Below are 27,402 nucleotides of genomic sequence, written 5' to 3'. Positions count from 1 at the left end.
GAATTACGAGCAGGTTATAATGTGTAAAAACCCTTTAGAACAATTACATTAACTCTTGTAATGTATTGTCCAGAGTAGCACTAGAATTACCGTAACTGTTCTGCCTTTCCTCCCCCAAAAATGAAAAGGCTTCCCCAATAGATACTCAAATATTGCAAGAGAACATAGTGTACGACCATCAAAGGACAGAAGATGACCACTTAGCTTTACAAAGCTCAGCAAATGAAATTCTTAAAAAGAAACCTTTATACAGTTATCACCTTAATTTCATTTTAAAACACAGTAGTGGTTGTGCCTGCATCATCTGTTCTTCCCCCCCCAACAACTAGTTCTCTCTTTTCAGATAATAAATTGTACATTACTTATATTGGCATCACGTTCCTAAATCCTGCTACCCTTTGTTTAATGAAATTCTGCCTAATTTGTATAGATGCTAGTACCCTTTCCTTATATTTAGTTCATGATCTTTTGCTTTTAAAGTAACAACTGAATTTCGTCAACTTGGAAATCACATTTCTATCTCAAATGTTTCTACTACTATTGTTACATGTAAAATCTTAAATTACTATTTAAATTAAAGAAAATGTTCTCTGTTTTTTTCAGTTTGTTTACTTTCGGCATTTGACATTATTTTGTTGTAACAACATTGTTTTGCTGATGACCATTTGCACTTACTGTCACATACATTGGCATAATAACATCACTTTCATGTGCCATTCTGGGAGGAGCTATACTCTTCCCCAGACCTGGGACTGAAACTGAGCAGAACCAGGGAAAAGGAAGGGGGAGAAGAGAGGTGAGAGATTTAATATATTTGCCACTAATAAATCTCATTGGGGGAGCAGAAATTCTCTGAATTTTTTTAAATTGGGAATTTCTTAGAGAGAAAAAGAACTAAACATGATACATTATTGCACCAGATAATTATTTTAAATTAGCCCATTTAAAAAAATCAGAGTGTGTCCTTTTAATAACTGATATGCAGGAAAGACATTTTATTTTAGTGAACACTGACTTTCCTTATACTACATTCTGTTGAAAGAGAACCCAATATTTTTATTAGAAGATAGCTAAATAGGATACCTATGTATTCCAAACTGCAATTTAACAGTCCCACAATTTACTTTCTATTTTGATTAAAACTAGGTATTTTTGCTGTTGCAAATTGTAATTCTCAGTTCCCGTTGGCCAACACCGTATGTACTGCTGATCTGACTGATTATTTGTTTAGTAGCACTCGGCACACTGAACAGGGCAGGTTTGTTCTGCTGAAGACTTTATTACCCATCTGCTACAAGGCATGGCTGTAATATAATTCATTCTATTTACTTTAAAACAACAACAACAAAATCACTTCTCATGCGTATGCAACATTATGAAGAAAAAATAATCTGACACTTTATCTTTCAACGTCTTTTGCCAGTATCCAGGAAAAAACATAGATATAGCACTTTTATTAGTAATAATGCAACAAATCTAATATTTCTTCCCTGATCATACAGTACCAAGGAGACATCACTGCATTTGGAATGCATTTATTTCTCAGCTACAATTAACCAATTAACTGCCTTCGTCACTTCAAACATTTATGCTCTTTATTTTACAGCCCTGTTTTTGTAGTTCTGATTTAAGAGTGTTTTTTCCTCATCAGGCTAAAACTCTATCGCTAGTGTTTATTTGTTTTTATTAATTCCATTTTAACTGCTTTGCGATCATGTAAAAATTCCAACCCACCTATAAGTAATCTCTACAGCACATTTTACATTCTGTTATAGAGCAGAGTACTGAATGTTTAGAAGATGTTACATAGATAGATTGAAGGGGATGAGGGTGGGGGCAATGGAACCTGAATGCTAATGATTTCAGAAAGCGGAGGTTAGAATGAAACATGCCTTTAAACAATGCATACAGTTGTTCTTTCCTTTCCATAATTTAGACAAAACCAAATGAAGGCATGTGGGAAGCTAGGCATGGTATATCAATATTTATGCTGCTTGGAATTTATGAACACAGCAAACCCCTATGCAAATGTTTCAGCTACATAAAGGAAATACTGTTTCTCCACACATCATGCTTCAAGTCACATGCTCTTGAATAAAGATTTCAAGAATATAACTAGAGTTTTTTAAAAATGTTATTTGAAAGCTGAAGTATCAGTTTAAAAAAGACTTAATAATAATGCAAATTATTTACTCTATGTGCAGTTTGCAAATAAATAAATAAATAATCCTTGCTATTGGCGGTAAAGGCCACAAACATCCCTTCCCTTTTCCTACCTGATCAGATTCTGTTCAATGGTTTCTCTGAATGAGACACTGAAATGGGGTTTCTTTAAACTGACATATATAGAAATTAATCATATGCTTTATTCTGCATTCATAAACAATACATTTAAAAATAACTTTTTCTACCAATCCTAAATAGTTCTGCATGGCCAATTTTCAGGTCTGTCAAGTGAAGCCAAAAGTAATATTCCAGTGTCATGTTTACAGCCATCTGTGTAGATGCAAAATCAAGTTTGGACAGCTTTGATTTTGATAAGGTGCAGATATTTTGATGTGAGGGATGACTACCTTGGTTTGGAAGCACAAAGAGATTAAAATGCTTCATGAGTTGGTAAGAAATGGGCAGAATGGTGTAGGGCTCCTTTCAAATTAAGTCTCCAAAGTACTGACTAAGACTAATTAAAGCAACTCTACCCATATTTGGAAAGAACTTACACCTGCCAGCATTCTTATAAAATGAAAGCTAAACAAAGTTTTCCTCATAAATAACTTGCGGTAAATTGGGTTTTATTAAGAAAGCAGTTTTGCAGGGGGGAAAAAAATCAGCCCTTGGTTTTTATAATCAAAGGAGCAACTAATTAAAATATATTCTATTCTGCCTGTTTTGCAAATCTGAGACAGTTTTACTTGCTGCTTTAGAAACTTCCCATTTTACCATCTTAAAAATACAAACATGAGTGGCCTCATTGCTCAATGGTCAGGTCACACCCCATTAATACAGCTTCTCAGGCTGTCTGATACAGCAAAAAATACAGTGGGTGAAATGCAGACTCCACTGAAGTCAATGGCAAATAACTATTGACGTCAATGGGGCAAGGACGTCACCCCATAAATCTAGGGGAGGTGATGCTCTTCACCTCCTGGAAAAAGTGGAGATGCAAACAACATCATCAATTCAACACCAGTGACACATGAATAGATTCAAAATGGATAGGGATGTATTATGTCAATGATGATGTACAGGGAGGGAGGCTGGTGCTTTTAACCCATTGGAGGAAATATGGCAGCTGATCTTACAACCCCTTTTAAACCAGTCTGATCACTGAATGATTGCTATGGGGTGTTACAGAGCTCTCTTGACATTAGCCTTAGTTGGGGCCAAAAGGGTATGGAGTCCTTAATAAGGAACTCTGACACAAGGCCTTTAATAATTATGACCCTCTCCCCTCTGCTAACCTACTTAAATTTAAACCAAAAAACAAATGCTAAAAAACTCACCCTGACAGAAGAAATGGTATAATTTTTCCTCCCCAGGGTCTTCAATTTCAACAGAAATGGGGAAATGTTATTTTAAAAGTTTGTCACACTGAAATCTGTAGAAAGACTGGTAATTCATAGCTTAACTATTTCTAAATGTGACATGAATCAAATGTGCCTTGAAGGAAAAATGAGCCCTGCTCTTGTTATCATGGGATTACTACAGTTTTGTGGAGTTGTAACTTTAATTGAAAAACATCATTTTCCATAATATCACTTGTGTGCACAGATTAGATTTGAATGTACCGGCCAAAAGTTTCTGTAGCTATTGTAATTTGAATTCACTTTGTTGACAGGTAGGAGCTTGAATCAGTGGTTCTAGTTGCACAAATTGAAAAGTGACCCACCTTGACATTTCCTTTTAAGAAAAAATAATTCAAGCTATTTTTCACACCATGTACTGGGGCCTTCGACACCTCCTCACTATCCCCAACATTGGGAAAGATCAGGGAACTGCATCTTTTTCTCCCTAGTTTTCCCAATCCCACTGTGAGATCATTCTCCATTCGTTATTTGTGTAAAAACGTTTCAGTACAGTACATGACTTCATACACAAGGTAGCCTGTGTTGTGAGAGTGTCTGGACACTGGAGAATGGCAAGTCATGCAGGGCTTTGGGTTCAGGTTCAAATTTATCATCTAGAGACACGTTCTCAAGTGGCTGACTACAGTTATCTATCTTTTTTTAAAAAATAATTAAATATGTCCCTGTGAAAAACAGCACAATGTACACACAAAGCCTTTCCTCTCTTCCCCTAATTTTAATTTGATTTATTGAGATTTTCCCCCTTATATTTAATGTACAGAGAAAAGTTATTTTGCCCTGCCACCTCTGCAGGAGCTTTTTAAATGATTCAAGGAAGTATAGCTTTCATTTAGGTTTGTGCCCTCCAGTCTGTTTATACTGGTCGATACACTTGTCTGAAAAATATAATGGATTAGCACATCATTCAACAAACTAGTCAGAAGGCAAGCTCAAGGCGACAGAGACCAAAAAGTAAATTACAGTCAGTAGTAGGCATAGGCCATGCCTAGAGCTAGGAAACATCATATCAGTACAAAACCTGAATTCTATGAGAATGTTACTTGAACTGAAAGGGATGAAAAATTTACACTGAAATATCATAAAACAATCAGCTCTATGAATTCATATGGAACTATAAATTGTGCAGTTTATGACACCTAAGGCAAGAAACTGATTCTCACAACCACTGCACATCATAACCTCCACTGGCACCAACAGTAGGCATTAATGTTATTTGTTTCATTTTAAAGGGCCACTTGTGTAATGAGGTACTCGTTCTATCAGAACTTATTTAACGCATATACTATTTAAATATATGCAAAATGCTAATGTGCCAGAAAAACATACTATCAAAAATTGTACAAATGTACTTTACATAGATAAAACAAAGACGCTCAGAGATGTATTACAGACTCAAAAGTTGCAAGCTCATTCTCCACATCATCCAAATAACACTTGACGTGAACTTCAGCAGCTACAATTTTTAGCATATCTGTAATTATTAAACTCCTTGCTACAAGTGCTTACATTTTTTTTTAAATCACCAGAAATTGATCAGAAAACCAAGTATGAATCCTTCATCTTTACTTCTGTTTAAAAACACTCGTCTTTACTTGCTGCAGATGCCATGGCGCTGAAATATGAGGATTTATATTTGTTTAAAAAGAGAAACCAGCACTAATGGTGTCACAGGAGACTAAGGACACCGCCCTCCAGAAAATTAGCATATTGGGCCAAATTCATCACTGTTGGAATTCCTGTAGCTTTAATGGAGTTACATCAAGAATGATTTTGTTTAGTATGTTATAAATTATAGGCCAGGGATTGGCAACCTTTGGCATGCGGCTCGCCAGGGTAAGCCCCCTGGTGGGCTGGGACAGTTTGTTTACCTGCCACATCCACAGGTTCGGCCGATTGCGACTCCCACTGGCAGCAGTTCACCGTCCCAGGCCAATGGGGGTGTGGGAAGTGGCGCGGGCCGAGGGATGTGCTGGCCGCCGCTTCCCGCTGCCCCCGTTGGCCTGGGATGGTGAACCGCAGCCAGTGGGAGCCATGATCAGCCGAACCTGCAGATGCAGCAGGTAAACAAACCGGCCCAGCCCGCCAGGGGGCTTACCCTGGCGAGCCGCATGCCAAAGGTTGCCGATCCCTGCTATAGACCATATCATGTCCTCCTCTAGTAAGGCCTTTAGGAGTGGGTAAAGTTACCCAGTTAACTTTGTGAGTTTTACTATTTGAGTTCCTTGCAAATATGTCCTTGGGGGGGAGAGTCTGTGAAAATGCATGTGATGTGGCCTCCAAATCCACTAAATCTAGTTATCTGTGCTGTGGGAAAGGGGCGCTCCAAGTTGGCAAAATCTAGGCTCAACCACTTTTCCTCCCCAATTCCCTAGCATTCCTTCAGTAGATGTGCTTCCATTGATGTTGCCTTAATAGCACTCCTACCATTTCCATTAGTGCTTGTGTTTTATACTTGACTGCAGGGATTGGGCAGGATTAAGAGCATTAATCTCCTGGTGTTCAATTTGTCCACCTCTTCTCTTGAGCCCTGATCACATGGAGTTGACTTTGAGTATCTTATCCAGGATTATAGGAAAAGGGAGAACATGCCATGGAGCAACCGCTACTTTGGGGGTATTTCTACCTCTCTGAATTCAGACCGATTCCCCGCTGTGGAGCACAGGGGGTTTATGGCCGATCAGGGGATGAACTTCAATAGTGGATAGACTGAAAGTTTAGATAATCTGAGCTGTCTCTGCTCAGAGGCTGATTCAAATCCATACCAATGTGAGAAATTTTTTTTGTTACTTTGTGGATAAAATAAGGTGGATTTGGGGTCAAATTGCCTGTGTCTGTATGGGGTAGGCGGGCAATGTCCCAGGAAGACTGTTGCTAAATCTGTTCCGCTTTACTTTCAGCCTGTGTTATTCCCTGAGGCAATGAAAGTGTTGGGGATACTTCCTGTTTCAGTCTGTTCTTTGGACCTGTGACGTTCCTGGAAAACAAGAGCTGGGCCCATTGTAGGGGGATATCTTCTCTCACAGGAAAGGAATGTAGCCATCTTGCATGTCCTTTACTTAAGAAATAACACTTGATGCTGACAATCTGGTAAATTATCATCCAATATCAAAACATCTCTTATTGATAAAATAATTTAATAGAAAAATAAATATTCAGGGAATTTTCACCCCTATCTAAGTGATGTAATCTCCTTAAGGGACCCTTGCCAATCTGGGTAGTTTCCAGGGTACAGCATGGAGACTGCATTGATTGTACTCCAAGATGAGCTCTTCTAGCAATGAATCAGGTTTTTAGCTTCTTCAGCTTGCTTAAGGCACCATTAATCATTATAAATTGTTGGCACACCTGTAGACCACAGCAGAAGTGGGATGGGGGTACTCTTGGGCATCTCTACTCCTATCTTGTGAATGTTCTAATATTCTGAGATGTTAATTTTGAGCAACATCTTGTCTCAAGGCACTGTGGGGTTCCACAGAAATCTTGCCTCCCCCTCTGTTATGGAGTCATTAAGGGGGTTGGTGAGGAAAACATGGGCCTGTCTGTTGATAATACCAATGTCTATCTTTCAATTTCTGAAGAATGCAACTGAATACTTTGCCTAGTGAATGGCTGCCACTGGAGCATGGATGAGAGCTGGCTTGCTGGTTGAGGCTTGATCTAATAAGCTCTTTGGGGCAGGGACCTTCTTTTGTGCACAAAAGGTTCATGGTCCATGACTGAGACCTGTAGGTGCTACTGCAATACAAACAATAACTAATGGATAAGACAGAAATGATGCTGCAAGACTGAGGGAAGCAGCCAAAGGATATGGTGAAGGTTATATCCATTCCATTGAGAGAGGGTGTGCCCTGCTTTTTGTTACTTAAGTTTGTAGCGTGGGGATGTGGTTAAAACCCCAGCTGCTGTATCAGGCAGCAGCATGATGGTTAGAAGGTGGTGTCCTTATTTTTGGATGTCAACCTTGCTATTGTTATCCATACCCGTCTCACCTTGAGTTTTGATTACTGCAATGACTCTGAACTTAAATCCACTTAGAGACTGAAGTTGATAAAGACTATTAAGCCATTCTCAAACTGGGAGCATAATGCACCAGTACTCAATTTTCTGTACTGGCTGCCTGAGGGTTCCTGGGTGAAGTTGTAGGCATTGCTTTTCACCTATAAATCCTATTTGCCTTGGGATATGCCGAAATGAGAGATCATCCTTCTTTTTACACAATACTTCTGCACCTGCAATCAGCAGAGGCACTGAAGTTCCCATGGTTCAAAAGAAAAGGGACTACCAGAAGGACACTCTCTGTGAGAGGGCCTCAACTTTGGAATGAACTTCCCTACCGAGATTTGATTCAAAATGGCCCAATATGTTGACCTTACAAGCACAATGCAAATGCCATCTCTCTTCCCTATTTGGGGTAAGGAGGAGTGTGATGAAAGCTGTTTTTTTGGGGGTAGCTGGGCTATTGCTTAGTATCAATTATTATTTTACTGCCTATTATTAGGGTTGCCTGAGACTTCCCATTATTAAATCCTGTTTTCATTTGCTTATATCTACACCAAGCTTTACCCATGTGGGCTGAAATTTTACATGTTTTTTGTCTGCCTCAAGCTGACTCGTTATTGAAAACTTCTGCCAAAACAGTTTAGGTGTTTCCAACTATGAAGCTAGGGAAAAAATATGTTGTTTTGCTCATGTTAAAAAACTCTGACAACCTTGTCTTTGAAAAGCTTTCATACCTCCATCCATTGGAGCTGGGACTTGAAAATGGCATGGTGAGGAGCCTTTACATAAGAGATATCCATCCCCAAGAAAATCCACCCAAATCCACCCACTCTGTGAGAGGGCCTCAACTTTGGAATGAACTTCCCTACCGAGCCTTGATTCAAAATGGCCCAATATGTTGACCTTACAAGCACAATGCAAATGCCATCTCTCTTCCCTATTTGGGGTAAGGAGGAGTGTGATGAAAGCTGTTTTTTTGGGGGTAGCTGGGCTATTGCTTAGTATCAATTATTATTTTACTGCCTATTATTAGGGTTGCCTGAGACTTCCCATTATTAAATCCTGTTTTCATTTGCTTATATCTACACCAAGCTTTACCCATGTGGGCTGAAATTTTACATGTTTTTTGTCTGCCTCAAGCTGACTCGTTATTGAAAACTTCTGCCAAAACAGTTTAGGTGTTTCCAACTATGAAGCTAGGGAAAAAATATGTTGTTTTGCTCATGTTAAAAAACTCTGACAACCTTGTCTTTGAAAAGCTTTCATACCTCCATCCATTGGAGCTGGGACTTGAAAATGGCATGGTGAGGAGCCTTTACATAAGAGATTTACCATCCCCAAGAAAATCCACCCAAATCCACCCACTTTGTCCACGTTTAAAGCTTTTGAAAAATTGCAGTCTGAACATGCGGACGTCTTTTTTTGGCAGCTAAAAATTTCAAAGATTCCATCCTCACTGAGCAAGCTCCAGCCATTCAAAGCTTCTACCTGTGACCAGACTTTCTGTGTCCCTTCCACACAAAGCAACTGAGCATGCTCCAGTCCAGGGCTACAGGAGCAAAGCTGAACTTTCTCTGTAATGGCTGCTCTGAGCCAGGATAAGGCTAGGGGCAGGAACTGAGAGCAGAAATTCTGTCTCTTCCATGCAATCTTAATTCGCCCTCCTCTCCCCATGTGTCAGTGTATTATAAACACACATACATATTTGCATATATAAAATCGTGCCTATATACACACAAACACCCACCCACCCCTGCCGAATGCTGTTATTTTGGCAGATGCACTCGTTTTTCAGATATAATAATAATAATAATTGTGTGTATAAAGCACCTGAAGGCCTATCATGGTACCAGAGAGTTGTGCATCATAACTAGCAAACAAAATTCATTAAAAATACAAGTGAACCCTCTTAGTAATTTTCATTGGAATTATTCTTTACTTATGTACTTCTATTATTTTATCAAAAGGTATAGTGTTTATTTGGTGAACTCTGAAAGATAAAAAACAACCATCCATTGAAAACTATGAACCTAGTCCACAGACTCAAATAAAACAGCAATTTCATTAAAAGTTAAATCATATCTGCTTAGCATTAGTAATGAAAAGAGGGTAAGAATGAGGTAGCTATGAGAACTACAGCTATTGACATCATTGACCTATAAATACATCCTCTAAGTTGATATGCAGCAATTCAATATCCCTGTTTTGATATAATTGCTATTACAAAAAGTCCTTTGCTTCCAAGTGTTAATACAATTGCAGTTCATATTTAAGATAATCTGCCAAAAAGGAAAACTAATTTCAAAATATTTGATCATGAAAGTTGTCCTCAGCTTTTACAGAGATAATTTAGTCAAATAATATCAGATAATCTTAAAGCAGATTTAGCAGGAAATTGCTAGGGACTCCATCTAAGCAGCATCCATTTGCACTTATATAAATGTACTGAATGTGTAGGAAGACTTTGACAGCTTGCCATATGTGATTTCATTCCGTAGCCTACCTACTTTACCATCAAAAGTTATATCCTTTGAAGCATTGCCAGAATTACTTTAGCCCAGTAGATATGCTAGATGTGCCCTTTAAAAGCCATATCATTTCCTTTCTACTCTGAGTATTTCAATGTAGCATCTGCTCAACTAAATTCTTTTGAAGGTTAAAACCAAAAAAACCCTGTAGTATGTCTTACTAAGATGACCATTTTGAACAAAGACCACGAATGGCAGAGACTAAATATGGGGTTAAATGAGACCACGAAAAAGCAATAGACAATTATCAACCACCATCGAAATATTATAATTATACACATAGGAAATAAGTGTTTGAATTTCAGGATAGGCAGGCATTTTATTTGAAATAATAATAATCCCTAAATTTTATACTTTCACTCCATCATGTTGATTGTTTATATGTAAATTCTTATACAGTTGTGACTTGGGTGCTGATGCCATAATGAGACACATTACACATTAACAACTTGATTCAGAACAGTATATATAATCTTCTTTATAATCTATGCTTTTTTATAATTATTTTAAAAGCCCCTATCTGATTACCTGAGCACCTCCCCAGGTGTTCTAGTGATAATGAATGGATAAACATATCATGTATGTCAAATCGCAGTTGTGACATTTTAGAAATATCTTCAGTTCAACTTCTTTAATTTCTATTCATGCTACCCAAGGTTGCAGGACTGTGTTTTCACTAAAGAGCTGAATGAATCCCCATAATTACATGATTTTCTTGTCTGCTCAAGTGAAAAGGTTTCAAAACATATTAAAATGGCACTGTCCTTTCTTAGTCTCTTGCAGCCCTGCAATGTCAATTTTAATTAGCGAGCTGTGAAAGTTATGTTTTTATTTCTGGGAATTTGTTCCCAGTTTCACCTATTATTTTATATGAATTTGCATTTTTGCCATCAGAGAAGTTGCATACTTTTCTAATCTACAGGGATGCATCCTGAGAACATCACAAGCATGCAAACTACACTATGGTAGTCCTGAAATGGTAGTGTCCAAATAAAGTATAATCTGAGCATGCTCATATCAGCTAGACAGACATTTGAAACACCTACAGAAAGAAATGTGCATGGTGGTGATGCATGATAATGGAGCAGCCATCAGAAGAAAACACAATTAGTTTTGTAACTTCTAATCTCAGTGGCCTTCACACTGACATGTAAAACCCACATCTTCATCTTAGCTTACCCACAGTTGCAACTGAGAACAGTGAAGAAGAAAACAGGAATAAGAGAACGATAAGAAAAGAGGTAAAGTCAAGCAGGAAGAGAGAGAAGTAACAAGAAGTGGTAAAGAGTTGTATGTTTGCACTTTATCTACCCCATCCACTTGGAATGCTCTTCCTGAGTTTGTGCACAAAGCCAATCCTATCCAAAGCTTATTTAAATCCTTTCTGCAGACCTACTTCTTTCATGACACCTGCAAGGAAGTAGCTGACTAAACCCATGACCTTGCAACAAGCACAGTAGATAACCCCATTTCAACTGGGCTCTACACAGGGGCAGGGATTTGCTCAGATGCAACTCATTGCATAAGTCACCTGCTATCTATTTAATCTCTATCTCATGAGTGAACTGCTCGTCTATATGATGATGGAGACTAAATGTTGAGGCAATGAGACATTGGAATGGAACCAGCGAACGGATGGGAGAAAGACAAGAGGGTTGAATTTATGTGTGTGCGGTGGGAGAGGATTTGGTGTTTTTAAAGTAAAAACAAAAATAAAAAAGAACAACAAAAGAACAAACATGTAACTAATCAGATACATCTGACAGTGAAAACTTCAGTCTTGTGTCACATTCTTTCCCACCATCCATTGTGTATCTTTTAACATTGTAAGCTCTTTGGAGCTGGGAATGTGTCTTCCTCTGTGTTTGGGAATGTGCTTAGTACATTTTGGATTCTACTTCAATCTAAACAGTAAATAACATGTCACTGTTGTATGTAACACTAACAGAATCATGTGAGAATTTGTTTCATTCCAAATAAAGATAAAGTTTACAAAATGCTGATTTGGATTAATGAGAAATCAGTATATATTGCTGATGGATATGAGGTGGAGCATGGGGTAGGACAAGGAAATCAAATGACTACGTTGCGATAATATTTGAAAGCATACGATCAAGTTGTATCTAAACCAGGAAACAAAAATAGTACAATCAAGCTGTCGCTTATATTCATGCACTTCAAAGTACCTGTTGCTTATAGGAACAATGAGGTGAACAATAATTATAAACAGTTTCCTAAAATATACCTCATGTAAAGCATAATACTATTACTATGATGATAATACCTGGCATGTGTCCAAAGCCCACTGAAGTCTTTCCGTTACCTTCAAAGAGCTTTGGATCAGGCTCCTCTAGTGTACATATTATATACTTGCTGGCTGAGCTATGTGAAACAGCAGATTCACAGCAAAAACGAATACTGTAGGTTATAGTCCCTAAATTCATCCTATGAAGTCTCACAAGAGCCTTAGCACAGCTAAAATCTCACTTAAATTCTTTGCCTGGAGCTCAAGTGAGAGTTAAGGAGTGCGTGCGGCCTTCTGTGTGCCCCTTCTGCTGCAGCAAGTGTCATCCTAAAGCAGACATCATTCCAAACTAAAGTATCAAATAGTTCAACTGCGCCTCATTACTGCCTACATCCTAATTCAGAAGTACTCAGCCCTGAAGGCCCAAAGACGACTTTGTCATCCAACAAAGTCACAGACAGAGTCTTAAGCTAATGATGGGGTGAAGTGGTTAAAAAGTGTGGCAAGGTGTTCCTGTCATGACATTTTGGCTTCATGACACAATGTCACTACATATGCAAAGGCCTGAAAAATACACTCTACTATTATTATTTTATAGCTCTCTGTGACTCTATTCAAATACACAGAGCCAGCATTTCTCTCTCTCTATTGCCAACTGATGATTTTATTGCAAGCCTTGTGATATTTGATGTTTTCTTCAAAGAACCAGCTGCTGGAATCATGCCTGAGAATCTCAACTCTTTTAAAAATAAAAGTACGTTTCTAGCATTCATGCAGCAGGGAAAGTCTTGAAAATATGAACCCTACAGGTTGAAAAAATAGAAGGTAAATAAAAAAGACCCTAAAACGAATTGTTTTTAAAATCTCATGATTTTAAGTCAATCTCATGATTTGGGGGGGGAGGGTCTGACTCATGATTCCCCTGCTCTATTCCCCTTCTTCCCCAGCACCCTGTGAGAGGAAGGGGATATTCCTCTTCAGAGCCCTAACTCTCAGCAGCTTAGGCTATGTTTACATTAGCACTTTTGTCAGTAAAACTTTTCACCCTGCCGTCTCCCTTGACCAACATAAGCGCCGGTGTGGAAGCGCTATGTCAGCGGGAGAGCATCTCCCACCGGCATAGCTACCACCGGTCATTGTGGGTGGTTTAATTGTTGCAAGGTCTCCCGTCGGCAGAGAGTGGCCTCACAGGAGATCTTCTGTAAGGTCTGTAGTGTAGATATAGCCTTAGTAAGAGCAGGTGTTTCTCTTCTCTTCTACTTCTTGTCTGCTGATTGATAGGAGGAAGTATTTCTCCTCTCAGTCTCTCTGTGCCCTGCCTTTCCCTCCCCGCCCTCCCACTCCCCTCCCCAAAAACACCCTGGCTACTAAGGAGGAGATAATTCTTGTCACTACTCTTAGACACACTTCCTGGCTGCTGAAAGGAGGTGCTTCTCCTCTCTGCTCCCTCCTCTCAACTTCCTGGCTTTTGACAGAGAGGAGGTGCATCTCCCCTCTCCTCCCTTCCCCACAACTTCCTGGTTACTGAGAGTGAGAATGTATTTCTGCTCTCTCTCCACCTAACCCCTGGCTGCTAATAAAGAGTTGGAGTACTCCTTCTCTCCCTCTCCTGAGAGGGTGATGATTGTTTCCCCTTTCACTTTCTCTATCACTCACTTCCTCTCCCCTCAAATAGAAGAATTCCCAGAGACTATGGCCCATTTGCTTGGCTCTCTGTAAACTCAGCCTAAGACCAGGCAGCCAAATAGAGCTCTGACCCAGTTTTGCTAACTCTTGTGATTTTATCACAAGTGTCACAATGTTTGGTGTTTTCCATAAGGCTTTGGGCATGCTGGAAATTCTGATGCTGAAAATCTCAGTTTTCTCTTTTTTTTAAATGTAAGTTTCTAGTCCTCCTGTTTCGTGGAGAAAAGTTTGAACATGTGAACCCTAAAGACTCTAACTCCAGAAAACAAATGGAAACCAAAATTTGATTTTTAAGACAAGCTCATGATTTTGGGGGGCTGACCCATCCTTTTTGAGCACATGGGGCTGGCAGTAATGCTGCCAAACCTGTGGATTGCACCTGAGCTACATGGATCTTTAGTGCCACAAACTCATGATCACTTACCCTAACTGTAATATAGTAGTAACAGGGAAAGTAGTTTTGCCAGCTGTTCTATGTTGAATTAAAAATCCTTCCAGATGAAAAACAATAGGAAGAACCAATGTCTTAAAAAGCACTGTTTACAGGAAAATAACTTTCTTGACAAATTTTTTTAACCTATTTAAATTAATTATACCAGGTCTGTTACATTTTGATCCATACAGGAAAGGAATACCACACCTTTGATGTAATAGGCACTAAACATAATAAATAATAGCAACAGAATATTTGTTTATAGGAGCATCCATTTTAAAGCTATCAGCCAATTCCCAAAACTTATTCAAACCCTAAAGTAAATTTCTGTGGTATTAGCCAACTAAACAAGTGAAATTATCACTAGAATTGTTGCCGTGATATGCCAGTCTTGAAAAAATGTCTTCTTATGTAATAGCTAAAAACTGATACGCATCTGTTTTTCTTATAGAAATGAAATTTTGATTACCCATGAATGGAATGACTTTATGACCTTGTTCCTCTTAGCTTAAGTAATTGCCTTACTATCTATATGAGAATTTTGTATTTCATTCCAATTTCTACAGTATTAGTATACCAAAGAAATGTATATAGAACATCTTATTTGTTACGTTTCCTACAAAATATCCCTTTTACCAATTTTTGCATGGTAAGATAAACAGTTATATTAATATACATAAAATATTCATTGACAAGCATACAAATATATGTAGCTAGTCAATGAGAAAAGATATCAAACTATTCTCCAGAAAACTTGGAGTTTTACATTTCCAAAGCTTGCTTAACTACGTTGTATGTTAATTTAGGAAAACAGTATTTCTTGGTTTTAATATGAATGACAGTTTTAGAACATCTAACTTTCCGTAATCTCATTTTTGCTATATACTACTTTCAAAATTAATCGGGAAACATAACATTGCCTATATCATGAAGCAAACAGTCTAATTACTAACAATATTTTCAGATTTTTGCTTAGCTAATATTGGAAGGTGTTAACTGCAGTGAAAATATCTTATATTATCAAAATCTTATACTTAATATCAAATGCCAGTAAATATTAAGCAACATGAAAAGTCTGCAGCCTTCAAATGTTAAACCAATGAGGCTATATTTTATTGTACTAAGAATCTGTGTGATTCATTCTAACTAGTGTATCCCTTCTGCCTAAAGGCTTTCAATATTTCAGCCTCAATGGCTGGTAAAATATGCTTAAAAGTATAAATAAGGAGAACATGATTCTCATGTGAAATGACATACTGGATTTCTTTAGTTCTCTCAGTCATACTTTGGTGTATTCAATAGAACCTTTAAAACTATATTGTTGGCGGTATTTAAACATACTGGGGAAAAATAAGCAAAGCAATGTGATATGTAGCAATAAGTTAATTTTAAGTTAAAAATAAGCAAAATATCACTGTGTACTATATTTTGACGGACTACAAAGTGACAGTCAGAGGATTATTCCACAGATTTCTAATGCTGGAAATTCTGATGGCATTTACTAGCATAACCTTTCAACTCTGAGCACATCAATAGAAGCAGACAGTGGTTTGAAATATGATTCTTTGCAGATAGCATATCCTCATTCATCTGACTGTGGTGCTCTGTGCTCCATTGCACAAACAGCGGCTCACCCACTTCTGAGAGGACACTAATAAAAAAGGCATCAATTTTCAGCTCTAGTACTACTGTGATCTCTTTATATGTTCGACATCCAACATTAAATTAAAATGCTGTTATAAATCCTACTTTCTGAATCTGGAATGAGTGTTGGGTTTTTGTCGCATGAGACTGCAGCAAATCTTGTCAAAAGCAAGGAAGCACGTCTTGTTCACTCAGAATTAATGTTGTGGATGAAAGAAGGAGGTAAAAGATGTTGAATATGGTGAACTGTGGGTGTCAAAGGCAGTGGCTAATGCAGCATTGGGGTACCAAACAGAGCATAACATCTGCGTTCAATAGATTGTTAATCGGGAATTTTAATTAACAATTACAAACTGTATAATAAACACAATTTTTTGATAATTCTAAGTACATTTTAAAAACATTACTACAAATTTTAAAATACCACTATAACCGAATATTTGTGTAATATATTCATCTGTACCAGAGAAAACAATTTTATAACACCCACATAACATGGGCAAAGTGTTTTGGATCACATCAAGTGAAGGTTGTTACAGGGTGTCTAAGCAAAATTATGCATATTGATGTTGATGTTTATGCCCTGCGTCAGTTTGTCATTTGCACTTGAGTTGTCTTAAAAGTTCTTGGGTTATGGTGAAAAAAATCAAGATCATCATTAGAGGGGACAAAATTATTAGACAATAATTTGGATTAATGCAACAATGTCAAATACTTTTCATATGCAAAGATAACCAAGAAAACTGATTGTAAGAAAGAAAGAAGCCGGACGGAATATTTCTGTTATGCAAAAGATTGTAGTGTGCTTTGGAGCCTTTCGACTGTGTCTGATAACCTCTAATGGCAGGTATCTTTTTCTCCTTTAAGAACTATGCTAAACTACACTGAAAAGGCAATAATGGTTTCAGCAAAGATACTCTGTCTATAGATATTTTCTCTTGTTTAGTTCATTCATAATTATGAAGAAAAAGAATGAGCTTGCCTTTTTGGAAGTGGGGGGGGTGCCTTGAAGAGTGGTTCAATATCTGGATCGAACAGAGGAACTTTTCCCCCCTAAGGATCCTGCCTGGAGAAACCTTGACATGCACAAAGTCAGAACCTAGACAAAGTTGCCCTGGTGAGAACGATAAGGTCACCCGTGGGATTGCTGAGATTATCTCTGTCAAGCACTTGGACAGCATGCAGTCAAATGATGCATCATGCAGTCATTTTCGGGGGGGGAGAAATCAATTTCTTCACCAGGTCGCTATTTGCTTTTCAAAGTGCCCTTGTAGGCCTTCACCACCAAGCATTTATCAATTTAAATGTTGTAAATTGATAATGTGCCACTGTGCCTTGTACTGTTTCTGAATTATTTTGATACTTATATTTTCTTAATGGTCTCAAAACCCTCAAAGCCTCTGTATTTGAAAAAGGATCCCTCCCCCACACCCTTCTTTTTACGTGAAAGTAAATAACTTTCCTATGCTGAACACTGAAAAATACTTCCTGAAAAACTATACAATACTGAATTTCATCTGTTTTTATTTAATAATTATGTTTAAGAGGGGTCAAAGTTCTATATAATTATCAAAATTAGTGCATGAATTTATTAACTGAATATTTGATGATCCTTACCATTACTATTCAAATCTAGAATACAAAATACTAAGTTCAAATATTAAATAGAAAAATACTGGAGGTTCTTAATTATTTTATTATGAGGCTTTGTTACACAGTATTTATTTTGTCCATGAAATACAGGTTTTAAAATGTTACAGTGGGAAAATGAGCTAGAACTAACAGAACAAATGCAAATATCAACATTTTCCTTATACTGTTTTTTTAAACAAACCTAGCATAAAGTAATGCATTAACCATATACCAACCTCAACTTGATTTGCATTGAAAAACAGGTAGAGCATAATAGTTGAGGTTTGTGCTTCCTAACAGCAAAAGAAATACATGGCAGTTGCAAAGCATCCTTAACCTCCAGTGATTTATTGGCCCTCAGCCAAGTTATCAGGGGAATCTAATTCTTCTTTATTATTCAAATAAACCACATTTGGCACCATGGTTCCCTTTCAGAATAGCTTCACAAATAGACTGAGTACTGTCATTTATTTGACCTTGTACTTCTGTGCTGTAGCTATAATTTTATTTGCCATTCCATAGAACAAATGCGCAGGGATCCAAACTACAAAGATCCGTGACAGAATGAGTAAAGCTGTTCATATCTAATATACCTGTTGTCTGCACCTAGTTTGTTTTTAAAAGGACAAAACAATAATTTATTCTTCCCCCCCCCCACACACATCTATAAGTTCTTATTATGTGTGCAGCTGCATTGCTTTCTTTAAATGGGCCAATTTGCAACCCTGTCTGGGTCCTGGGAAGCTTGAAGCTAAGGTAGGAAATATCTTATTATTTTAAGGTGTGGACTTTACAGAAAGAAAAGAGAAGGGAGGTAATCCATAATATACAAGCAGAGTACAACTGTCAGTAGGAGAGCTTGTTTCAGGAAAATGAGAAGAGGTTTAGCCAGCTCGTTGGCTGATCATGTTTTTTAATGATAAAACTCTGTTAATTTCCCATTTTTGTTCTAGATGTAATTTTTCTTTTAAGCAGAAATTGTTCAATTCAAAGATAAAATATGCTGTGGGCCAATTCTTAAATCTAGCCACCTAAATTATGTACCCAAATCCCAGATTTAGACATTTACATTGCCATTTAGAGGCCTTAAATAGCAATTTGAGTGCCTGAGTGTCCATTTGAGTGCCCAGATGTGGGAATCTGGTGACCAATTTAGGCATCTATATTTGAAATCTGTTCCCACTCTATTAATAATTCAAGAAATTCAGGAGTTGTTCATTTTCAAAGGATGGTAGTTTCTTGGTATTTCAGACTGTCTGCTGGATTTGCAATGTGGCTGGACAGACAAACACAGCTGGCCTGCATTGGGGATTTTTGCACCCCTGATGCAGATGTGTGAAAAGTGGCATGTACCCATTGCAAGTCACCTTTTAGGTGCTTTTTTTTCCCTGCTTCTGAGCACAATCATCTACTCCAGGAGTAAAATCCTGCCCAGCTGGATTCAATGGGAGTTTGCTATTGACTTGAATGGGGCCAGAATTTTTCCTTACATGTTTTACTGCTGTAAATAATTCCATGCAAAAATCCCCCACTGTAGAAACCCCCAGGTACACATGCACTGCAAGCTTCTAAATGATCATGAGTCTACATGTGAATACTTTATACTGGACCAAATCATAATGGAACCATGCAGATTTACACAAGCTGAGGATATGGCCTATACAATGTAGCCCATTTCATCTAACTTTTAAACCCTTATTTTAGTTTCCTTCATCTCTTCTTCTTAGTATCTGCCACAAATGTGCATCTGATATTCTCTGAAACTGTTCTCAATGCCATTCCAGAATGAACTGTTTTGGAAGAAGCACTCTAAAATCAAATTCTGCAAACCAACTAACACAAAATTCCCGGTCATCACTAGCCTGAAGATAAAGGGCTAGACTCACAAAGAAACGTAGGTGTCTAGAAAATCACTGGGATTCACAAGGTTCAGCACCTAGGTTTTCAATACAATGAATGGGAAGAGAGAGGCAACCTCAGAATGGGATTCACAAAAGCCACCATGCAAGGAGGCTCCTCGCATAAGGTAGCCAATGGGAGGTACAAAGCCCAGGGATGCAGGGCCGCCCAGAGGATTCAGGAGCCCTGGGGCAAAGCAATTTCAGGGGCCCCTTCCATAAAAAAAATTGCAATACTATAGAATACTATATTCTCGTGGGGGGCCCTGCGGGGCCCGGGGCAAATTGCCCCACTTGCCCCCCCCCTCCCCGGGCGGCCCTGAAGGGATGTGTGGTAAACCCTGCACATCTCTGAGAGATGGGCACCTTAGTCTGGGCTACAGGGAGACACCTTCCTCTGCTCAGGATTCTTAGCTATAAACCATCTCTAGTGTTAGGTGCTTTTAGCAAGAAGGCAGAGGGTGGGGAGAGGATATGGTCCTTCATAACTTTTAGCCCAACAGTTAGGATACTCACCTGGTATGTCAGTATGGATGTGAGAAACCCCCAGTTCAGGTTCCTACTTCATCTGAGGGGGAAAAGGGATTTGAACTGGGATCTGCCACCAATCAGGGGAGTTTCTTAGTCACTGGGATAAACGTTCCAAGGGAACGTCTCCTTCCCCTCCCCCAACTCCTCCAAGCTGTTTTCTGTAAACTGATATACAGGAGCCAATCCACTAGATAAAGTCTGAGCATGCTTACCGGACTGAACCCTGCAGGCAGAGGAAAACCTACCTTCTGCCAATTTGTGCATCACTCTGGGGCTTAGGCATCTGAGTGCCTGGCATGGGGCTGCAGTGAGTGCGCTCAGAAGTAGAAAGAGGGGTGCCTTTTACTTCAAAAATTTTAGGTACCAAGTAATTTTGGGCACCTACACAATTTGGAGGCAGCTGAAGGGGGGGGGGGTTGTTAATGCCAGGAGGGTCTGATTCCGGGATTTAGGCACGTACATCCTTTTGTGAATCCAGGCCAAAGTGTTTAAAACCCAAATATATCTATTTTGGTGTCTATTTGCAATGTACATTCATTACAACGTTGAAAGACTAGTTATTACAATTTTTATTTATTATTAAAGTAGGCCCAGACTTTGTAACAAATAACCTCATTATTATCAGTCCCAGACTAGCTCTAGAGATATTAGTATTATCAGATTTCTTTACTATTAATCTTACTTTGCCCATCAGCATCCATTTTATTGAATCACTGACTCTCAAGTTACACAAAAGAGAAAAATTGGGCTTGTGGAGAAAACTCTACATCCATCCTTTGAAGTTAGATCAAAAGATGGTTTTCTTTTAATTGGATGTGACATTTTTCCTGTTTATTTCTAAAAAAACGAGCTACCTAATTTTCATTCATATTAAATAAAAAAGACAAAGAAACAAAAACAAAGCACTGTAAGCAAAGCAGCACTAAACATTAAAATAAAACTCATAAGCCAGCACTTCAGGAAGAGGAATCAACTGAAGAAGCTTAGAATTTAGGTTATGAAATGTTTTAGAAGTTTCACAAAGTGTCTACAGGGTGCATTCTACACAAATCTACCTTCAGCTAGCCTCACAGAGGAACCAAGTAATATTTATCTTATAGCACTTTATATAAAGGTAGTTAAGCTCTGGAATAGGCTTCCAAGGGAGGTGGTGGAATCCAAGTCACTGGAGATTTTTAAGAACAGGTTGGACAAACACCTGTCAGGGAAGGTCTACATTTACTTTGTCCTGCCTCAGCATGGGGATTGGACTTGATAACTTTTCGAGATCCTTTCCAGCCCTGCATTTCTATGATTCTATAATGGAAAGAATTGGAGGCAAGATATCTTATGTGTTTATATCCCATTAATGCTTGTTCTTGCCAGCTTCATCACATATCACAATTCAATGAAATAACATACTGCAATGGCTTCCTCACTTTGGACTATTTTGAAATTACTGTAGTGACATATTAGCATTTCCTTTGTACTTCGAGAATTTGTTTGCATGGCTATTTTTGCCAATCAGCTCTTTGTAATAAATAAAGCATTTGAATAGCTATTTAGTATGCATGATTGCAGTTTTCCTTTAGCTGCTGCTAGTGATGCATCTGTAAGATTTTACAGCATTTACAGGAAGGCAATTAAAAAAAATGTGGTAAGGATGTATACAATGTACACAATGTTTACTCATTTATGGCCTGATAAAATACAAATGTCCTAAGCAAAGATTGATGGGGACACCAACTAGACATATTTTAGTGGGTAAATCAAAGGCCCTCAGCAGATTTCACTTATTATGGTGATGAAGTCCACAATCTTGCGCCTGATTTTTCAACACAATTTTTCACTGATACCTTGATTAGTAAATGCAAAGAGATGTTATGATATGTCAAATACTGTAATATGTTTAGGCAATCCCTCCATTGGTGTTCCTGTCTCAAGCACATCAAACATAAACTACTCATCTTCACTTACAAGGCCTTTCATGGCTATCCCTAATCTGCTCATCACCTTTCATGTCGATGTCAGCTCCCGCTTCCGATCTGATCAGGATGCCAGCCTCCAACATCTGCTTGTTACATTTTCTAACAAGCACCGTTGTGCTTTCTGCCATGCTGCCCCTCATGCTTGAGAGGAGCTACCCATAAACCTCTGCAAATCTTAACTCGTCCTCCTTCAAAACCCTCCTCAAAACCATACTGTTCCATTAAGCCTACAAAAAATGTGTCAATGGTTAGGCTGAAGATGTGCTGAGACCACATCTCATCAGGCTGACCAATATTGTCTTATTGTTTCTTAGTACTCCCCCACTGGCCTGCATCCCCCTGTTGTCTCTCATCTTAGACTGTAAGCCCTTTGGGACAGGGAATGTCTTTTTGTTCCATGTTTGTATAGAACCTAGTATAGTGTTCTGGTCCATTAATAAAGTCCTATGTGCTACAGTCACACAAAAAATGAATAAAAATATCAATTGCTTTATTCATCTGAACACTTACTTCAAAGGAGAAGTGTAATGTCTCAACAACTTGACACAAGTTTAGAATAAGGAGAGTCTTACCAGTTATTGCAGTTAAAAATCAGTGGAAGAAAATGCTTTTACGAGAGACTAGCATAGGGTTAAAGCCACATTTTTCTTTAACAGATGATATTTCAGATGGCCACACTATTCCAGATGCATCAATTTCCTTGAAAATCCAATCCATATATGTGCATATGCTGTGCTGGCAGGAGGACTGACTGAAATGGCCAAAACCCAAGAGCTAATATTCTTTTGGCCAGAATAATGCAATTATTATTTTCCTAGCTATCAGTCTAAGCATACAGAGCCATCTGTTATGCAAAGCAAACATACACATCTCAATTACAGAAAATGCAGTTGCCTTGACAGAATTTGGATTACACCACTAACCAGGGCTGTAAAATTTGTTTTAAGCTAGTGTATAATGGATGCCTTTCAGGAGTTCCCTAATTAGCATTTACCTGCTTAAACTAATTATTCATCCTTTTTCTTTATTGGCTTATTAAACTTTGTTGGATACTATGCATAAAACAGATTAATATGAGCTTAAGACAATAACAACATTAAAGTTCTGATTCTTTACTGTTTTAGCAACATGGTGGTGCACCAATTTCAAAACCTGAGATCCTTGATACTAGCTCCCAAACAGATTAAGGCAGGGATTAAAGCCCATTACAAAACTAGGGACTTCAATGAGAGACAAGAATATGAATAGTAAATTAAAAATAGCTCCGTTTCTATTTCTATCATTTGGTTTGCTAAAGCCTCTACAAAACACAATTGCTGTATACACTATAGCCAATTGCTTGGATGTTCTTTGCAGAGTTAATAACTCTTATTCTAATTCTCATCAGATAATATTTAAATTTGGTCTTTTTCTGCACCAAACATTAAAATCTCTCTCATTATTTTAAAATCTCATTCTTAATGTAGCAGGGGCACAGCAAAATCACTAGTTTTTGAAAGCTTCCAATACTAATAGTTGCCTCCTCTGAGCTGTGCCAACTTACTCAAGCAACAAGTTCACTATGGGTCCCCATTTAAAAGAGCAGACACAAACATTATCTCCATTTTTATCTCCTCAGGGTGACTGTACTAGAAGTAGATTATCCTACTTGGCAAATCATCATGCAAAAACTCTCTGCTGCATTTCTGAATCCAAATAGAAGGGAGCTATTTCGGCTAGAAGCCTCTGAATGCAGTAGGATTAGCAATAAGCCACAACAAGCAACTTTTCCTTTTTCCTTCCCTTTTAGCCTCTGAAAAACAGATGTCAGCAATTAAACTGCAAATAATCAAAATACTGTATTTTATAAATTTGTCATTTCGTATTAGTGAACATTTGTGAAGGCTACAAAATATGTCCTTGTTGGAACCCTCCCTGCAAGACATTTTAATGGTCTCTTTCAGCATTTCTTGACTCCAAATGACTCCCTGTCATTGTGTCAGCTCCCAGGATAATAAAGGGTACTCCATAAACATCCAGTAATAGGACACAAGGGAAGTACTATTAGTGTGTCCCTTTCCTAGCAGGTATAGAGGTTTAAAGTTCAAAACAACTGAGAAAAGTAACTTCATTTGTTCTCAATAAATTAATAATGATCCTTTGTGACAAAAAGTTTTCAGGCCCAAGTTTATTTTATCTGAACATTCAATACTGACACATATACTTCTCAATTACTTCTCAGAATGAACCAGACACAGACCTTAAGTAATGGATTCCATAATTCATGCAAAATACTGCAAAACAGATTATTACTTTAGCAGAAGAGTGCAGCTTACACAATTACATTCTAGAATCGAAAATTTTTACTTACTTGGGATAGGCCTAAATAGATGGAGACGGTTTCTGAAATGTACAAAAATTTTCCTTCTTGGTTTAGTGCAAATACAAATCCATCCAGGGACTGCAGAGTAAGAAAAAAAAAATAGATTGATGCAAAGCTGGTAACAGATTAAAACAAAGGCATCAAACACTAAATTGACGATGATGTTTTGTTTTCTATATAAACATTTTTAACTTGTATTCCGAATACAATTCTTTTACAGTATATTGTATTTATATATGCACAAACAGCACACAGATATATACTAAAGTATGAGGAATGTTTTGTCTTCCTTACATCATAGATACATTATGTGTAATTTATTCTCATTTGCGTGAAACAAGAAATAAGGAAAAAATAATACTAAACTTCAGTTTTTCTACATGCAAAAATTATGTAGTAGCAAAGGGGGAAATTCCCCCTCACAAAAAACTGAGCAAGAGAAAAATTCAGATCATCACTTGAACCATTATGGACCTCCATAGTTTGTTAATTAATCCAGGATTACTCCAACCTCCCCCCCCCCCACACACACACATGTACCTTTTGTGGGAGAACAAACAAAGCCAATCAACAGATACTGTCAACTATGTTGGGTCTATAGAAATTTTATGAGTTTCATCCCTTTAGTGTAAAACTAGATTCAATTTTATTCTGACAGGCTCAAGTCTTTAGATCTGGTTTCCATTGCAAATGGAAAAATCAAGATATGATTATAGACATTAAGTCACAACTTTTGAAACATGACTGCAGTTAATAAACAAAGAGATATATTCTAAATTTGATACATGGAGTAAATCACTACACATCAAGATGAAAATATGTCTCTTCATCGGGAATACATGGCATTTCATGTTTATTCCTCTATTGAGGCCAATTATTGGCAAAACACATATGTAAAGTTTGCCGAAACAAAACCACACATTTATAGAGATTAGTAATACTATAAGAAATTGCAAATGAGGAAACATCCCAAATCCAAGCCTTGGGATAGAGGTATGTGTAAAGCACAAATGTATTACATTTGAGATCAACAAGTTCTTGGAAGAACAAGATAACAGAGCTGCACACAAATTTAGAGAAAAATGTAACATGCCAAAGTCACTGCAATAATTTCACTCTCTTTCAAATACAAAGCAGTGATTTCTGAAGCTTTTTAATGTTTTGATTCCTCTGCTTCTTGATTAATTTCTAACATACTGCCGGTCAGAAGCTGACTTTGGCAAGTGTTCACCTCTCTCTGATGTAGTAGGTGGTGGAATTAGTTCAAAAATCTGTGTTTTCTCAAAAGAATGAACCACGCATTGGAAAACAAACAATCACAAAAGATATTGCATTAAAGAAAGGCTCTCTAATTTATATTTATGAATTAATAAAAATGTAAATTTACATAGACTTTCTTCAAGTAAAAACATTTATACTATGCAAGCAGTTTATGGCAACTTATAAATCATCATCTTCCCCCCCACCCACCCCGCAAATGATTAACGTAGGCTCCTTGAACTTTAATGTCAATAACAGGTGGAAAATCTGGAATGATGGAACTCAGATTTAGATCTGTACAAGGGCAAAATTAAAACCTTTATAAATGTGGCATCCTCTATTCTCTAACATCTCTTCTGCTACTGTGTCTGTGTCCCATTCTCTTACCCCTCCCCTGTGAGAAAGGTCAGAAGAGGAGGCTTCCTTTAAAAGCTCTGTGGCTTAAGGTGTCCTTCAGGAACATGGGGCTACCAATGCTACAGGGAACATTAATGTTTAAACCCCTGCTATAAATAGTATTGAAAACTCTATGATTATGTGGCCATGTGTTGGTGTATTGGATAGAGTGCCTCTTTCCAACAGCAGTCACATCCCGTTGACTCGTTACCATGCTGCCATTATCTCCCCACGCTGGCTACGGAACACAGTCATTGCCATATTGAATCAAGCCACTGGTCTAGATATGTTAATCCTGTATCCAACAGTGGATAATATCGGATGCTTCAGAGGAATGTGTGAAATATCCATAGTGGACATTTATGCAATAAGAGGTCAACTGGGAAAGCTTTTCCCTAAACTCAGGCTGTTAGTAGTTGGCTTATGTCATTAAGCACAAATGTGTAACTAGAATTACTGAAGATATTCTTTATTACCCATAAAAATGTCTGTTCCTTTTTAGAATCCCATTATGCTCTTTGTATCAATAATATCTTGAGGCAATGAGTTCCACAGATTAATTATATGTTGCATAAAAAGTTTTTCCTCTTGTCAATTTTACATTTCCAGCCTTTTTGTTCTTATATTATGAGAAAGGGTAAATTCAGCATGAGTGCCTCACTGATCTTTTCTAGCTTGTTTGACACATTATATAATCATTTGGCCAAATCTGGGTGGAATTTTTGTGGTGACAGCATAGGCGTGGAGTTTCTAATCTGACGGGGGGTACTCCCCCTGGCTCCGCCCACGCCCTGCCCCCACTCCACTCCTTCCCCCAAGACCCCACCCTCACCCTGCTTCTTCCCACCCCACCTCTTCCCCGTGCTGTTCTGCCCCCTCCCCTGAGCGTGTTGTGCCCTCACTCCTCCATATTCCCTCCCAGTGGCTCCTGACACCATGAAACAGCTGATCTGAGGCAGGTGGTATGAGTGGGGAAGTCGGGGGGAGGCACTGATCAGTGGAGCCCACCAGTGGGCAAGAAGCGCTGGGGTGAGGGGCAGGTTCTGTTGGGGGGGGGCTGCCAGTGGATGCTCAGCACCCACCATTTTTTTCCTGTGGGTGCTCCAGCTCCAGAGCACCCATGGAGTCAGCACCTATGGGTGATAGTAAAAGGCACCTGGATTATATCGCGGACAAAGTGTAAGTGTGAGCACCATCACATTTAAGAATTTAAGCTTCTCAATAAAATGGCAGT

At 38.2% G+C, this 27,402-nt stretch overlaps 1 protein-coding gene across 6 annotated transcripts in view; it reads right to left on the bottom strand.

Annotated features, from left to right (window-relative positions):
• NPAS3 (neuronal PAS domain protein 3) overlaps positions 1-27,402 on the bottom strand; it is an 821,267-nt gene that overhangs the window by 225,993 nt on the left and 567,872 nt on the right. For all 6 annotated transcript variants that reach the window (XM_054028282.1, XM_054028283.1, XM_054028280.1 and 3 more), the window contains one exon: positions 24,501-24,590. In XM_054028282.1, coding sequence (XP_053884257.1) covers positions 24,501-24,590 — 90 coding nt within the window. The remainder of the gene's footprint in view (positions 1-24,500; positions 24,591-27,402) is intronic.

The sequence above is a fragment of the Malaclemys terrapin genome, chromosome 4 (genome assembly GCF_027887155.1).
Source record: "Malaclemys terrapin pileata isolate rMalTer1 chromosome 4, rMalTer1.hap1, whole genome shotgun sequence".
NCBI lineage: Eukaryota > Metazoa > Chordata > Testudines > Emydidae > Malaclemys > Malaclemys terrapin.
The sequence above is the reverse complement of the archived record's forward strand: the minus strand, read 5'-3'. Positions and strand labels throughout refer to the sequence as shown.